This window comes from Rana temporaria, chromosome 4 (genome assembly GCF_905171775.1).
Source record: "Rana temporaria chromosome 4, aRanTem1.1, whole genome shotgun sequence".
NCBI lineage: Eukaryota > Metazoa > Chordata > Amphibia > Anura > Ranidae > Rana > Rana temporaria.
Genome location: NC_053492.1, coordinates 184,679,643 through 184,696,738, shown reverse-complemented (window position 1 = coordinate 184,696,738; position 17,096 = coordinate 184,679,643). Strand labels below are relative to the sequence as shown.

The 17,096-nt window shown below is 42.7% G+C and overlaps 1 protein-coding gene across 1 annotated transcript in view; it reads right to left on the bottom strand.

Annotated features, from left to right (window-relative positions):
• Positions 1 to 8,072: 8,072 nt before the first annotated feature.
• LOC120936812 (D-beta-hydroxybutyrate dehydrogenase, mitochondrial-like) overlaps positions 8,073 to 17,096 on the bottom strand; it is a 46,610-nt gene continuing 37,586 nt past the window's right edge. Inside the window, exons 4-5 of the mRNA XM_040349494.1 lie at positions 14,918 to 15,070; positions 8,073 to 8,688 (exon numbers count right to left, since the gene is read on the bottom strand). Of these exons, the coding sequence (XP_040205428.1) occupies positions 8,219 to 8,688; positions 14,918 to 15,070 (623 nt within the window). The 3' untranslated portion in view covers positions 8,073 to 8,218. The remainder of the gene's footprint in view (positions 8,689 to 14,917; positions 15,071 to 17,096) is intronic.

The following is a 17,096-nucleotide window of genomic DNA, read 5'->3' as shown; positions in this document are numbered from 1 at the left end:
GCATGGCGTCAGAAGCTGGCGTTTTCTTCCCCAGACATTCCGGTGGTAGCAACCGGTGACCTTGAACCTGTGGTACCTGTGGATGCTTTGTCAGCGGTCCTGGAATCATTTGTTGCCAGGGTGGAAGCGGTGCGCGGGCGCAGGGGGGGTAAAAAAAAAAGCCCCCTACCATCTTCCTATGGAAAGCTCTGACTCGGACTCGGGCCTGGCTGTGAAACAGGACCCCTGTTCTGAGGGGTCAGAGTATGCAGAACAGGACCATTTGGACAGTGAGGAAGACTCCGTGTTCGGGTCAGGGCAGGACAAGGCGCTTGTTGGAGCACTTATCACCGCAGTGCGGAAAACCCTCAACCTGGAGAATGCGGCTGGGGCATCTACTGATGTGTCAGTCTCTTTTGGGTCCCACAAGCCGACCCGCACTACTAATGTGTTTCCTTATGTAACTGATTTTGATACGTTTATAGACAAGGAATGGGAATGACCGCAGAGGACCTTTTCGGTCCCAAAACGCATGGCGGTCCGTTACCCTTTTGAAGAGAGCCCTCTGAAAAAATGGGCATCTCCCCCGGTTGTGGACCCCCCGGTATTCCGGTTAAACAAAGTAACCACTATTCCGGTTGAGGGGACCCCTGCATTTAAGGACCCTGCGGATAGGAGGTCCGAGGCGGTGGCCCGGTTCATGTTTACCATGCTGGGATCTGCATTACGGGCAGTTTTGGCTGCGGCTCTGGTGTCACACTTACAGAATGGGCTAAAATTTTGCACCAGGAGTTGGAAAGACAACAAGTTTCCCCGGTTTGCGTAGAAATGGCTGACCAGTTGGTGCATGGCCTCAAATATGTCTGCAATGCAGCCCTGGACACAGCTCCCCTGCTTTCTAGAGCCTCAGTATCTGCGGTGGTAAAAATGCTGTGGAGTCCCTCCAATCCATACCAGATCCACACACAAAAAAAATACCTGCATGGGGTCTCCCCCTAAAATCCATAACAGACCCTTATCTGAGCATGCAGCCTGGCATGCCAGGAAAGGGAGAATGATAAGAAAGCACCCCCCTCCTGAACCACACCAGGCCACATGCCCTCAACATGGGAGGGGGGGCTCTGCCCCCCACCATAAAGCACCTTGTCCCCATGTTGATGGGGACAAGGTCCTCTTCCCAACAACCCTGGGCTGTGGTTGTTGGGGTCTGCAGTCAGGGGGCTTATCATAATCTGGAAGCCCCCTTTAACAAGGGGGCCCCCAGATCCTGCCCCCCCTATGTGAATGAGTATGGGGTATTGTACACCTACCCAGTCACCAAAAAAAAGTTTCAGCGGGAAGCCCATTGACAATTGAATTATTGCTCTCACTCTGACAATCTTGTGTGATTGGAACACCGTTTACATTTGCGGGAGTGACTTACCTATGTATTTTCTTTGCTGCACGAGCACGTGGGGACGAGGGCGTTTTTTTTTTTCAACACTGTCCCTTTAAGAAAAAAATCTTATCACTTTTATTGCTGTCACAAGGAATGTAAATATCCCTTGTGACAGTAATAGGCAGTGACAGGTACTCTTTATGGAGGGATCGGGGGTCTAAAAGACCCCAAATCCCTCCTTTGCACTTAAAAGTATTCTGATCGCCAAAATCTGCGTTCTTGAATACTGTAATTTTTTTTAAACCTCTGCCATTGGCAGCTGAGTAAACTAGGAGTGACATCGTGACGTCGCTTCCTGGATTTTACATCGGAGACCCGATCAAAGCCGAATCCAGCTTCGTTCATGTCTCAGCCTCTCACCACCCCCCTGTAATGCGTGCACCGCTCCCTCTCGCCACCCCCCTGTGATGCGGGCACCACTCCCACTCGCCGACCCCCTGTAATGCGGGCACTGCTCCCTCTCATTGGCATGGTGGGAAGAGAAGTGGTTAAATGCCATTTCTACATTGTGGGAAATAAGAGTATAATTAGAAGGTGCCAACAAGGGAGTTTGGAGAGTGGCTGATCTAGTGGATCACTGGTGAAAAGTAAGGTAATGGGTAGCAACATGGAACGCTATGTCAGCCAGGCGTGAGGGTGAAGAAGGGCAAGGATGGGATAAGGTAGATGAAGGAGATACAAAGAAAGAAAAGTAGGGAAGAAATCACAACATTAAAATAGTACTACAAAAGCAGAAAGCGGTAGTACACCCAGGCATCACCATGTGTGGGGGTTGCCGGTGATGTCTGGATGCAAGGTGTGTATAGAAGGGTGAGCAAATGGTGAGCAAAGAAATAGTATCAAGAGGAAACCAATATTAAGGACCCGGATGAGAGTGAGCACCAATCAGTAGACTTTGGAAAAATCAAGTAGGATACAAAACATTATGTAAAACTGTAACAAGAATCTAGGGGTGGACACGTGAACAAACTAGGGAGAGCTAGATGGATGGTAAGTAAGGATTTAACCACTATGGTGACCAAAAGAACACTAAAATACACTTTAGGGACAGAGATAGGAAAGCATGTAATTAAAATGTATGCAAGATACCCCATATTCCCAAGGACACCCCATCAGGTCAATCAGTAAAAATTCTTAACATACTAACTCAAAAGAAAAAGTTAAGCAGCTGTAAGAGGGAACAAAAAACAACAGCAACCCCCGCATGAAAGCTCTCAATTATGAGGGCAGTAAGGGTAAAGTGAGGGCTAAAAGGGTCAAAAATCACTGTCTTGCATTTGTAAGGCAACAAAAGGTGGTCAAAAACAAAGTAACATTTAGGCAAGTCACTCATAAAGCAAAAGGCACAGAGGTCATGGAAATTATGGAGTAATTCAGGGACATCAATAGTAAAGTTCCTGGGGAGCAAAATGAGGTGCAAGGATCTGGAGGCACTGTTAATTTTTCAAAGAGAGGGTTAAGAAAATGTAGAAGGCCCTTCAAAAAACAGTTATGTTGTCGGAATTTCGATCAACAAGAACGCGGTCACGTACAACATGTACGACGGCACTATAAAAGGGAAGTTCAATACCAAGTGCGCCACCCTTTGGGCTCCTTCTGCTAATCTCGTGTTAGTAGAAGTTTGGTGAGAGACGATTCCCCTTTTCAGCATCGTGCTTTTCAGTCCGTCACAGTGTGACGAATGTGCTATCTCTATTACGAACACTAGTTTTACCAGACCGAGCACTTCCGTCTCGTACTTGATTCAGAGCTTGCGTGGAATTTTGTGCGTTGGAATTGGCTACACACTCTCGAAATTTACGAGAACTGATTTTGTTGTCGGAAAATTTGAGAACCAGCTCTCAAATTTTTGTTGTCGGAAAATGTTCGATGGAGCATACACACGGTCGGAATTTCCGATAAGCTCCCATCGAACATTTGTTGTCGGAAATTCCGATCATGTGTATGCGGCATGAGAGTTCAGATGAAGAGCAGCTTTGAAGTGTAGGAAGTTCAAAGAAACATCAGGACAATTCATAAATACAGAGAGGATACCATCAGAACAACATCCAGGTAGATTCCCTTAAAGAGAGAGACCAAATTGGAATAGAAGGGTGATGATTCCCTAGGGCAGGGGTGTCAAACTCAAATTCATTGGGGGCCGCATCAGCAGTATGGCTTTCCTCAAAGGGCCAGTTGTATCTGTAGGACTAAGGATGAGCTCCAGCGTGTTCGCATAGTACACATGCAGAGCCCGCCAGGAAGTCTGCACGGCGCTGCGCTAATCACAGCCAGGGAGACATTGTCCCGATGCTCGGCTGCAGAGATCAGGAAATGTCTCCCTGGCTGTGATTAGCGCAGCGCCATGCAGACTTCCTGGTGGGCTCTGCACATGTGCTATGCGAACACGCTGGAGCTCATCCTTATGTAGGACTATGTATCTACTCTTTATTATCATTGCGCTACATACAGAGTGGAGTCAGGATTGCGCTACGTACAGAGTGGAGGGGTCAGGATTGCGCTACGTACAGAGTGGAGGGGTAAGGATTGCGCTACTTACAGAGTGGAGGAGTCAGGATTGCGCTACGTACAGAGTGGAGGGGTCAGTATTGCGCTACGTACAGAGTGGAGGGGTCAGGATTGCGCTACGTACAGAGTGGAGGGGTCAGGATTGCGCTACATACAGAGTGGAGGGGTCAGGATTGCGCTATGTACAGAGTGGAGGGGTCAGGATTGCGCTACGTACAGAGTGGAGGGGTTAGGATTGCGCTACGTACAGAGTGGAGGGGTCAGGAGTGTACTATGCAGTGTGCAACATCTAATTTCCACCCCTCCTTCTTTAGTTCTGACCTCTGCACCCATTACTCTCCTCTCATCCCCCACCTCTGCACACATCTGCCTTCACATGGCCCCCCCAAGTTTCCTCACATCTGCACTCTCTCCTACCTGGCCCAGCTTTGGTACCTTCCTGTATAGGCGGCTCCCTCTCTTTGTATTGGGCTATAAGTTGGTACCTACCTCTATGAGCGGATCTGTTTAATATCAGTAATAAATAGACAGCACAACACTGTCTCTCTTCAACAACATCACAAGTGCCTAAAAAGCCCGTCCTCAGGACGCAGCCCACTGGATGGGGGAAAAAACAGAGCTGTCTGCAATCTCTGCCACTCACTGGAGGGACTGGGGAGGCAAGAGAGCTGAGGCAGGGTGGAGGCGGTGTCAGAGCGGCATCGGCGACAGAGCGACGGCAGAGGCTGAGACAGAGTGGAGGTGGGGACAGAGCGGCGGTGGAGGCGGAGACATAGCGGCATCGGAGACAGAGCAGTGGCAGAGGTTGAGACAGAGTGGAGGCGGAGACATAGCGGCATCAGAGGTGGAGACAGAGCGGCAGCAGAGACGACGACAGAGCGGAGAGGTTTACTCTTGTTGTCATGGAGAATGGCCGTGCATGTGCTAATACAAAGCCGTGCTACTCGCAGGACTGAGGAGGTTGTTTTCCCTTGTTGCCTCGGATACCTGGCAGAGAAAAAGTGGTAGCGGCCGGAACCTGCTGTGCGGGCCACATGACAAGGCCTGGTGGGTCGGATTCGGCCCGCGGGCCTTGTGTTTGCCACCCCTGCCCTAGGGAGTCCACCCTAGGTCCCCAAAGATGGGGAAAGGTGGTGTTGAAGAAGGAATGATCTCCATGGCTGTTTAGTCTCCCAATGTCAGAGGGGTAGTGTGAGGGAGAGTGCAGGTCTTCTTTTCCAATGAGGGGGTCAAGTGAAGAGAGCGTTGGGAGCTCGGTTGAGAGCCCAAGGTACTCGCTATGTCAGGAGGTGAAGATGGTTAAAGAGACTATGTGCCTCCTCCAGGGAAGAAAAAGAATGTGGATGTTTTCGTGTACAAATAAGAGTATAAAGGGGAATCCCCTGTAGCGCCTATGTACTATATAGTACTGGTGCTATCTAAATTTATGTGTAGATCAGATTGTAGTTAAACTCTGATCCTGATTGTTAGAGCAATTATGCGGTCTCTGTATTGGGGTGTTCTTCCAGCCCCAGGTGCTGCAGGTGGCAGCTGTGGAGTCAAGATTTGGGTGCTCTTTCCCAGGTAGTCACTTTTAATATATTGGATAAGGGTACTAAAGCACTATATGAGCATTATGTTAATCGCATAGATAGATTCACGCAAGTTGCACATAGGTTTATACCTCTTTTGGGTGCATTTGTATTCCCCATGAGAACAATTTTAGCACATTTTTTTATTTTAATAGAGGTGTTGTGTGTTGACGATTAATAATTTAATCAGCACTTAGAAACAGGTGGTGATAAATAAAGGAAAAAAAGAAGGGGAGCGCAATTAACTCACTACACATATAACCAAATAAACCTGTCTAACAGTATGCGTTAAAAACAGGAGTTTTGTCAGCACGCATTTGCAAACGCATGTGCAAGTCACAGAGCCTTGCCACAGCATCCTGGTATCTGTGGTCCCAACGTTCTACAGTGCCTTGCAAAAGTATTCACCCCCTTGGCTTTTTACCTATTTATTTACATTACAGCCTTTTTTGTTCAATGTTTTTTTTTTAAATCTGAATTATATGTGATGGATCAGAACACAATAGTCTAAGTTGGTGAAGTAAAATTAGAAAAATATATACATAAAACAATTTTTTCAGAAATAAAAAAATGATAATTGGCATGTGCGTATGTATTCACCCCCTTTGTTATGAAGCCCATAAAAAGCTCTGCTGCAACCAATTACCTTCAGAAGTCACATGATTAGTGAAATGATGTCCACCTGTGTGCAATCTAAGTGTCACATGATCTGTCATTACATACACACACACACACACACACACACACACACACACCTTTTTGAAAGGCCCCAGAGGCTGCAACACCTAAGAAAGAGGCACCACTAACCAAACACTGCCATGAAGACCAAGGAACTCTCCAAACAAGTAAGGGACAATGTTGTTGAGAAGTACAAGTCAGGGTTAGGTTATAAAAAAAATATCCAAATCTTTGATGATCCCTAGGAGCACCATCAAATCTATCATAACCAAAATGGAAAGAATATGGCACAACAGCAAACCTGCCAAGAGACGGCCGGACACCAAAACTCACGGACTGGGCAAGGAGGGCATTAATCAGAGAGGCAGCACAGAGACCTAAGGTAACCCTGGAGGAGCTACAGAGTTCCACAGTAGAGACTGGAGTATCTGTACATAGGACGACAATAAGCTGTACGCTCCATAGAGTTGGGCTTTATGGCAAAGTGGCCAGAAGAAAGCCATTACTTTCAGCAAAAAAAAAAAAATGGCACGTTTTGAGTTTGCAAACAAGGCATGTGGGAGACTCGCAAAATGTATGGAGAAAGGTGCTCTGGTCTGACGAGACTAAAATTTAACTTTTTGGCCATCAAACAAAACGCTGTCTGGCGCAAACCCAACAGATCACATCACCCAAAGAACACCATTCCCATTTTTCAGCAGTCGGGACTGGGAAACTGGTCAGAGTTGAGGGAAAGATAGATGGTGCTAAATACAGGGATATTCTTGAGCAAAACCTGTACCACTCTGTGTGTGATTTGAGGCTAGGATGGAGGTTCACCTTCCAGCAGCACAATGACCCCAAACACACTGCTAAAGTAACACTTGAGTGGTTTAAGGGGAAACATGTAAATGTATTGGAATGGTCTAGTCAATGTCCAGACCTCAATCCAATAGAAAATCTGTGGTCAGACTTAAAGATTGCTGTTCACAAGCGCAAACCATCCAACTTGAAGGAGCAGTTTTGCAAGGAGGAATGGGCAAAAATCACAGTGGTAGGATGTAGCAAGCTCAGAGATTAGCCAAAGTGACTTGGAGCTGTGATAGCCGCAAAAGGTGGCTCTACAAAGTATTGAGTTTAGGGGGGTGAATAATTATGCAAATTTACTTTCTGTAATTTTGTCCTATTTATTTATTGTTTGCTTCACAATAAGAAAAAAAAAAACATCTTCAAAGTTGTGGGCATGTTCTGTAAATTAAATAATGCAAATCCTCAAACAATCCATGTTACTCCAGGTTGTGAGGCAACAAAACACGAAAAATGCCAAGGGGGGTGAATACAAAGGCACTGTATATTATATTGCTGAATCCACACACAGAAAGTCGTTGTAGATTTCAGTATCAGGTCTCAGGTGTACATTTTATCGATTTCCATTTTTATAAATTGCTCTAATGTCTGTTGACCAAATGTAAGTATTTTGAATGCAATCTTCTGAAATTTTAAAGCTCTGTATATTTTAGGTTGACTGTCTGTTGTGGGGTTCATGCAGGGAAAAACAGCTGTACTACAGGCCCTGGAATCAAGGCTTGTGGCTAAACTAGGCAAGTTCATTGGTGTGTGAGGGAGGGGGGGAAGGAGTAGACTTACCCTTCACATCAGCGCGATTTGACAGGTCAAATCGCATATCAAATGGCAGCCTATTGCCGGCAGCGACACTGACTTTGTGGCACTGCACCGATTTCCAAAAGTAGTTCCTGGTCAAGGAAAAACGTACCCCTGCGCTGCCAAAGCCAATAAAGCAAATTACATCTTGACAGCGGCTGTGAATGTTGTTCAAAAGGAATACGCTGTTATACATTCTCCCCAACAAGTGAAGAGCCAACTGTTGCAGAATAAAAAAAAAGTTTTAAGGAGGAAAGCATGTTTTCAAGTTGATTTATTCATAACCAGAGCAGTTGGTACAGTTTTAGTACTGACCTTCCTGGAAAAAAACACGGCATACATGGTATTTAATACAGCACACTTAAACTTGCACACGTAGATTCATCAGTACTTTCAACATTCTTCAGTGAACATAAATCCAGTCTGCAATGCCAGCAGGAAGGTGGGACATGAGCTGCAGCTTTATCCAGTAATAGGTGTCTACAGGACTGTACCGTGTATTGGGGCATTTAGAGCATAATGCATGTGTGATTGCATCGAGAACAGCAGTCATATCTTTCTGACCAGAACTAACAAAAGCTTTCATTCTGGCAACCTGCTGAGAAAAATGAACGCTCCCATAATCGCCACGTACAATTTCTGAAGCTTGCTCCCACATCTCTTTTCCACGTCTTTCTACTCCTTCTTTGGTGAATATTCCAGTGGCAGCTATAAAGTTTCCAGGTTCAATAGCAATGACCTTCACCCCCCACTTGTACATCTCTTGTCGTAGACAGTCAGAAAAGGCCTCTACTCCATATTTGGAAATGCAGTAGCTTGACCGGGATGGGCTTCCCATTCTTCCAAGCATGCTAGCCATACATACGACCCGACCTTAAAAGCAAACAAAACCAGAAGTAAGTGTGTAGATGTAGTTTTCAGCAAAAGTAAGACATAATGGTAGAATCAAAAGTATCCATAGTATCAAGGGATTGTCCCCAGATCCAGTCAGCTTTGGGAGGATGATGCTATTAGACTTCACTAAACTCCAAATAACTTATCTCAGGGGGTGGTAATCAGGCATGTTGGGGTATTTAACTTTCTATTATTTCCGCTTACTTATCTGGCGCAAAATGTATGACTGCACTTTACTCTTCTTACCTAAAGTGAAAAAATATGCATACTTGGCCAATCTGAACATACTCAAAGAACTCCCAAAATCTTTTGGTGGTCAAATCATTCCTAGACAACCAACTATACTTTGATATGTAGGACCAACTTGAATTAGCACAAAGGTTTAATTTGCAAAGAATTTTCAATCACATGCAAGGAAAACAAAAAAACAGAATTTTTGCTTGCACATGATTGGATGATAGAAATTAGCAGAGCTTCTCATCAGATCTAGAGCAAATGAACTTGCAGTGCACAATATATTGGGTTAATTTACTAAAACTGGAGAGTGCAAATTCTGGTGCAGCTGTGCATCAGCTTGTTCAATGAAGCAAAAAAAAAAAAACAAAAAAAAAAAACTGGAAGCTTGATGGGGAAGGGGTTATGGCTCTTCCAGTATAATGTTTTTTTGTTTTGAAGAAGATGGAGAATTGCCTTTTCTGCTGACCCATGTCTTGATCTGTTAAGTCTACCAACAAACACAGTGGTGGATAACAGATATTAGACATAGAAAGATTTTTAGAAATAAATAGAGTTTCAGACCAGAAAGATACATTTGTGGGCTCTTCCATCATGTATAAAATCACCAGCATCAACTTTGTATCTATGGTATCTATCAAAGAGTGTCGCACACACAAATGGGACCTTCAATATCATGGGCTCTTACAGCTGTACCTCCAGTAATGTTGTGTACCTCATCCATGCAAAACGTGTAGCAAAGGATCTTATGTTGGTAAAACAGGACAGAAGTTGCAAGCGAGGATAAATTTGCACAGACGTACCATCAAGGAACATAAACAGGGATTATTCACTAAAAGCAACTCCACTTTGCGCTACAAGTGCAAACTACAAGTGCACTTGGAAGTGCAGTTGCTGTAGATCTGAGGGGGACATGCAAGGAAAATAAACAGCATTTTAGCTTGCACATGATTGGATGATAAAATCAGCAGAGCTTCCCCTCATTTCAGCTCTACCCCTTAGATTTACAGCGACTGAACTTCCAAGTTCACTTTCAGAGCAATTTCAAGTGCACTTTGCACTTGTAGTGCAAAGTGGATTTCGCTTTTCGTAAATAACCCCCAAAGAGTTTCTTCACACCTGTGGGACATCACTTCTCACAACCGGGCCACACTATAGAAGACCTCATTGTTTTTCTTAGAACTCATGTACACTGCTGCTGGTAAATATATGTTTAGTAGCAGTTGGGCTTTTTTTTTTCTGCCCCTGAACTCTCATTTGTTAGATTATCAGTACATGTACATATGGTCGTTTACAGTCGTTTCTAGGCAGTTGAGTTTAAAGGATTTCTTTGGAACGCAAAAAAAAATTGGTTCAGAAGCTGAGTTTAGAGGCCTTTAAAGCGGCAAACGCTTTAAACACGCCTAAACGCGATAACACACGTTTCGATTACAGGCGTTTTTCGTTTTTGCCTATTTTGAAAAAAAAATAAAATAACATACAATTATATATATATATATATATATATATATATATATATATATATATATATATATATATATATATATATATATATATATATATATATATATATATATATACTTCTAAACGCAAATGCGGCAAAATGGCGCTAAACGTGGCAAAATGCACATTTTAAACGTGGGTTACTATCTGTCAAGTTAAATCGTTCAGGAGAGGTTGTAAAACATCCTGTGTACATGAAGCCTTAAAAGGGAATTTCAGAACTATCCAGAAAAGGAAAACATTTGAACTTGATTTGATACTTCTTTTTGACAAAAAATAACGGCCTAAATTTAGATACTGGTTTCCTTACCTATTATACTACAGTTTGACGACCCCCCTCTGTGACTGTCACCTCCCCAGTCTATAGCTCTCCCTCTCACTTGCTGACAGCTTTATTCCCATTACCATACACATTGATTTGTATGTGTTTGTTTTTCTTTTTTTTTTTTTACATTCTGTTAAAACTTTTGTGGCTCAGTACTACTTGGACCTTGAAGGAGGGGACATACCCTGAAAGCTCATCCTAAAAAATTGTATGTTAGTGCAAATAAAAAATCACCGATAGTACTCTATTCTCTCTGTCGCAATTGCACTAATACTGCTACAATCACCTCAAATATTCTCTGGAAAGCTCTTCATTGAAACAAAGAAAGTAAGAAATGTCAATGTTCTGTTAACACATATACAGTATGCACAAGGAACCTTGTGTGCTGTACGGTTCTATATTTTGCTCAGTAGTTCTGTAAGTGGCCCCCTGTGGTACTCAAGTTCCATTGACTAGAGATACGCCCCAGCAAAAAACGCAACACACGATGCAGACGTATTTTGCCTGGAGTTTTTTTAGATCAGTTTTTGATGAAAGCACATACCCTTTACAATGAAATGTCTTACTCCCACTAGCCTTTTATTTCCAACTGAGTTGATTAAATACAACCCTTTCATTCAACTCACGATGGAATCCTTGATAATTTTGTTGGCTGTACTGCAGAGAGGTTTTCTCAGAGGCAGTTTTATTGCAAAACACATCTTGTAAAATTAAAGCAAGTCATATTACTATGTCAGCATCAAATAAAGAAAGCCATGTTATATCAATGAAAAAGGCTGAAAAAAAAAAAAAAAAAAAAAAAAAAAATGAATAATGTTCATCTAAATCTTGAAAACCGGAAAGGCTCCTCTCTGAAATACCAGCATTGCTTACCATACATGCCTCCTCTGAAAAGGTTTATTCTTTAAAGTGGTTGTAAACGCTCTAAGTTTTTTTACCTTCATGCATTCTACTAAACCTTCTGTGTGCAGCAACGCCCCCTGACCCATCTCTATCCAGTGATGTGCATAACAACCTCGGTTCTCCCAGGTATTTACCTCCTCATTGGCTGACACAGCAGCGGTAGCCATTGGCCCCCGCTGCTGTCAATCAAAGCCAGTAAGCCAATGAGGAGACAGCAGAGGCGGGGGTCGAGCTGTGCTCTGTGTGTGAATCATATGTAGCAGCGGCTAGGCAGGAGAGAGGGGCCTGCAAATATAGAATGAAGCAACTCAAGATGCTTATATGCAATTTAGAAGCTGGTCAAAGGATCTCAAAGATTACAAGTAACACAAACCTGTCTGTTAAAACCACTTTAACAGTTTGGAAAATGGTTTCTAAATAAGTCTGTGCACTCCAGTCATGAGACATATTGGAGCTGTCATTGTTGGCCCACGTCTGTAAATGTTACTTGCCTGACTGTGATTGGTTTCACTACTTGTACCATACTTGTTCCAAGTTCGTAAAGCATAAGTGTAAGCATAAGTGTAACAAAAAGTGTAACAAAAAGTGTTGTGATTTCTTATCTCTACACTTATTCAAGGTCAGTGAATCAGAAAATGCCTAATCTAAATCTTCAGCACAACAGCCAGGGAACTTACTTTGGCCAGGTCTGCAATGGCAGGCCTCATATATTTCTTCTTATTACAGCTGTATTTTATGTAATCATGTGGCTTTTTTGGGCACAGGCATCTGATGCTTTTATGATAGTACAGTCATTTCCTTATGTACAGCCATTTCATGATGCATTTTCTTTAACTTTTTCTGTAAAGTGACTGTGAGCTGAAATAGAGGAGAAAGCAACCATTTTTCTTCCTAGTTGCTGTGTAGTCTACTTATCTTAGCTTACCCCCTATTAAAGTGTAATAGAACTAATAGGGAAGTGGGGGGTAGCAGGAAAGACACAGGAAAACCAGGAGGAGTTCCTGTCACTAATAACTCTATTACGGTTTCTACTTTTAAGGTAAGATGGTTGTGCTCATTTATGCAAAATGACGTAGGGCACCTGTAGGTTGAGGCCGGTATCAGGCAGAACAAAATTAGATGCATCAGACCATGGGACTGGTAGTGGTACAATGCCCATGTTGACTGGGTTTAGGGCTTTCCTCTTAACAGGCAGAGTACATGGAAGCATGCCCTGCATATGTTATGAACCTTTTTGAAGAGTAAAGCCTCGTACACACGCTCGGTTTTCTCTGCAAGAACCAGCAAAAAAACTGCTGGCAGAGCTTTCTTGCCGAGTACACCGAACGTGTGTACGAGGCTTTCAGGTTTCTTGTCTGGAAATCTGGCCAGAATCTCGACCAGAAAAATAGAGACCCTGCTCTCTATTTTCTCGTCAAGATTCTTGTCGGCCTGTTTCCCCGACGAGAAACCTGAGAGTGTGTATACTTACCTGTCGCCGTGGAAACCCGCGCATGCTCGAAATGACTTTGACGCATGCGCGGTAGCTTCCACGACGTCACCGCGTTCTTGCCTTTCAAGAGAACCGCGGTTCTTTTAAAAGGACTGTGTACACTCGGGTGGCAAGAGATTCTTGCCAAGAATCTCGTCAGGAGAAACAACGTTTTTTTCCTGGCGAGATTCTGGTCCTTGTGTACGAGGCCTCATATAGAAACTGCTATTGGTGACCTCTTGAAAATGCTAGTTCCAATTCATTGACCTAGAATAATTATGCATAGCAGAAACAGACTAAAGTTAAAAATCCTTTTCTATATACTTGTTCCAGGACAACAATTCAGTTTAGAATATAACAGGGTCAGGATAACAGCCTAATAATAATTTTCATAATAAGATCTCAGCGATGGCAGCTTCAATCTTTTCTAAGGAACGGTTTCCTTTAAGTAATGGCATAGCAGCAGTCTTAACACATGAAACCACCACTCCACTATGCCTTTTTTTCCCCAAACATGACAGACACTTAAGCCGCGTACACACAACCGTTTTTCGGGTTCTAAAAAATGACGTTTTTAAGTCTAGAAAAAAAAAGGAAGTTTTTTTCAACCCGATCATTAAAACGGCCTTGCCTACACACGAAGCAAAGTGTGGTGATGTACAACACTATAAAGGGTAAGTTCCATGCGGATGGCGCCACCCTTTGGGCTGCTTTAGCTGATTTTGTGTCCGTAAAAGACGATTCGTGGTTTTCACTCTGTTACTGCGTGATGAATGTGCTTACTCCATTACGAACGGTAGTTTTACCAGAACGAGCGCTCCTGTCTCATAACTTGCTTCTGAGCATGCGCGTTTTTTTCACGTCGTTAAAGCCCACACACGACCATTTTTTACAACCTTAAAAACGTTGTGAAAAAATAGAGCATGTTCGAAATTTTTAATGCCCATTTTTTAGATCGTGAAAAATGCTCTGAAGTCCACACACGATCGTTTTTAATGACATTAATGTACGCGGCATTACACCATGCAGCACTCTTTTGTAGCATGGACCTTTTTCCTGAGTGTGCAGTAGGGATATACGTACAAAATCCAACAATTTAAACCATTCGATTACACATCCTTAAAAGAACACCTACAAAAAAAAAATCACTGCACCTTATTGTTCATATAACGAACTATACTGCAATTACTTAAATTAGAGGGCATAAAGTTTAAGGAGAGGCATAAGTAGCTTGACTGTGACCCAATTCTGCTGACTCGAAGCAATTAGGCCATTTAGTAATACAGGGGCAATAATGACCACTTTTGACTACAGAAAATACTTGTTCTGAAAAGCTAGCACCTCAATGTGTGAATGTTCTCAGCCAAGTCACAAGGTGGACTGCAGGGAGTCTCGGTGATCCTGAAGACAAACAGATGTCTCTGCCTATATTTTTAGGCAGGAGTGAACTCATATGGTCAGACTAATTGAAAAAGTTAAGCTTTATGATAAAGTGTATAACTGAAAAAAATAAAGGTCCAATGAGTTACACTTTTTATACTTGACTTGTCTTTGTTTATTTCTAAGATTAACCTGGTATCTCATCTTGTATGTTGTGTGGGTCACACTACATGGATATTTGTGTACTGGCAGTTAAAAATTATTCTTCATAATACATATTATTACCTAATATCCAACTGCCATTGAATTTCAGGAGTTTATTGCAAAATAATGCTATCCAGCCTTCTACTACTGTAAATGAAAGATTATATAGTATAGTCCTAACAACTTACCTTTACTGTGACGTATAAGAGGCAAAAAAGCTTTCGTCACTCGAATAGTTCCCCATAAATTCACATCTGCAGTTTCTTTATATGTGTCAAGACTTGTAAACTCCACTTCTCCAAATGTAGCAATGCCAGAGTTATTAACCAAGCCCCACAAACCTGAAATGCAAAATAAAAAACGCACATAAAAAAAAAAAATCCACATTCTTCGCCATCAAAGAAATGTTTCCACACAGATTTACTTCTACTCACTACACGTAATTTGGCCTAGGTTCAGCTTACATAAATTCCAACCTTGGTAAACCAGGCCCTTTGACCGGATGTTTCTAAATAGTTAGTTTGGTAGGACTTTCTTGGGAGAACATTTATTTTACACATCCTATATATGTATTGTAGTGTAGTATTTGGAAGGATGCCTACAATTTGGCCCCAATACCCATTTTAGAAGGACCATATAGTGCAAGAAAATTTCCGCCCATTAACTAATAAGGATATTACCAGTACAGACTTGTGTGGATACAGCTACTGAATTACAGTATAAAGGGAGAAAGTTAAGAGGAAAGTATTGTTGCATAATAGTAAGTGATTGTGTTAAGCATGCAACAAACTTGCAGGTATACAAGAGGGGCAGTGCATTTCAAAAGTTAGCTGTAAGGTTGTTTATTGCTTTTTAGAAATACTTTGATAATGTTTATTGCTCTCAGGTTTCCATTACCATTTTTGCATTATCAATAGTTATTTTCTAAAATTCTAGTTGACTTTATTTCGCTCCTTTGTGTCTTGGGTTACTGACTTTACAGTGCATCCTTTGCACTTTGGCAGCATCGCCTTACTGGCTTACGGCTTTAGATCCTTACGTCACATAACACTGGGGCAGATCCACATACATCTGCGCCGGGCGCAGCGTATCTAAGATATGCTACGCCGCTGTAACTTACTTTGCTTTGGTTTGAATCCTCAACGAATTTGCGCCGTAAGTTACGGCGGCGTAGTGTATCTCTCGCGGCGTAAGGGGGCGGAATTCAAATGGCTGTGATGGGGGCGTGTTTTATGTGAATACGTCGTGACCCGACGTAATCAACTTTTTTTAACTGCGCATGCGCCGTCCCTGTGGGTATCCCAGTGCGCGTGCTCGAAATTAAACCGGAACCAGCCAATGCTTACGACGGTGACGTCATTCTACGCAAATTCCTATTCGCGAACGACTTGCGCACACGACGCAAAAAATTCAAAAATTGTATGCGGGAAGGACGGCCATACTTAACATTTAGTATGCCACCATATAGCAGCTTTAACTATACGCCGGAAAAAGCCGAACGCAAACGACGTAAAAAAATGCGCCGGGCTGACGTCCGTTCGTGGATCGCCGTAAATAGCTAATTTGCATACTCAAACGCGGATTACGACAGAAACGCCACCTAGCGGCCGCCGAAAAATTGCATCTAAGATCCGAAGGCGTACGAAGACGTACGCCTGTCAGATCAAGCCAAGATGCCGTCGTATCTTGTTTTGAGGATTCAAAACAAAGATACGACGCAGGAATTTTGAAATTACGCCGGCGTATCAATAGATACGCCAGCGTAATTTCTTTGTTGATCTGCCCCACAGGCTTTATGACAAGCATAATAGTGACCCTGTGAGCATCTAAAAAAACAGAACAGAAATGCCAGATTCTTATACAGCAACTGGAACACTAATGATTGCTATTCCCAACATGGTTCTCTTTTCAGATAAGTTGTGTACGAGGGGGGGGGAAAAAAAAGCATTTTTTTTTTTCAAACTCTTACTTTACAAAATTTAGATGTCACTTTTACACTTACATTATTTCATGACCAGCGCTCATTGATTTGTAGATGCTAAGGCCAAATTTAGTGGTGTCAGTATGCCAAAGTTAAATTGATTATAATCCTGTAGGTAACAGGGCTACATAAACAGACTTTTAACTGGCACACTTTGTATAGGCCAATAAATGGATAGGAAAAGGGAAATTGGAAATATACTGTATACTACACAAGTAAAAAATGTGTGCCATTACAGAGAGACACTTCAGAATGGGTTTATTTTAATGAAAAACATCCACACTGCATGTGCTCACTAGCAGTTCACATAGCGATCATATGATTGGAAACCAGAGATTGGTCCCCAGTTGTTTGTGAGGACTAGAGCTGCTAATATATTTGATAGT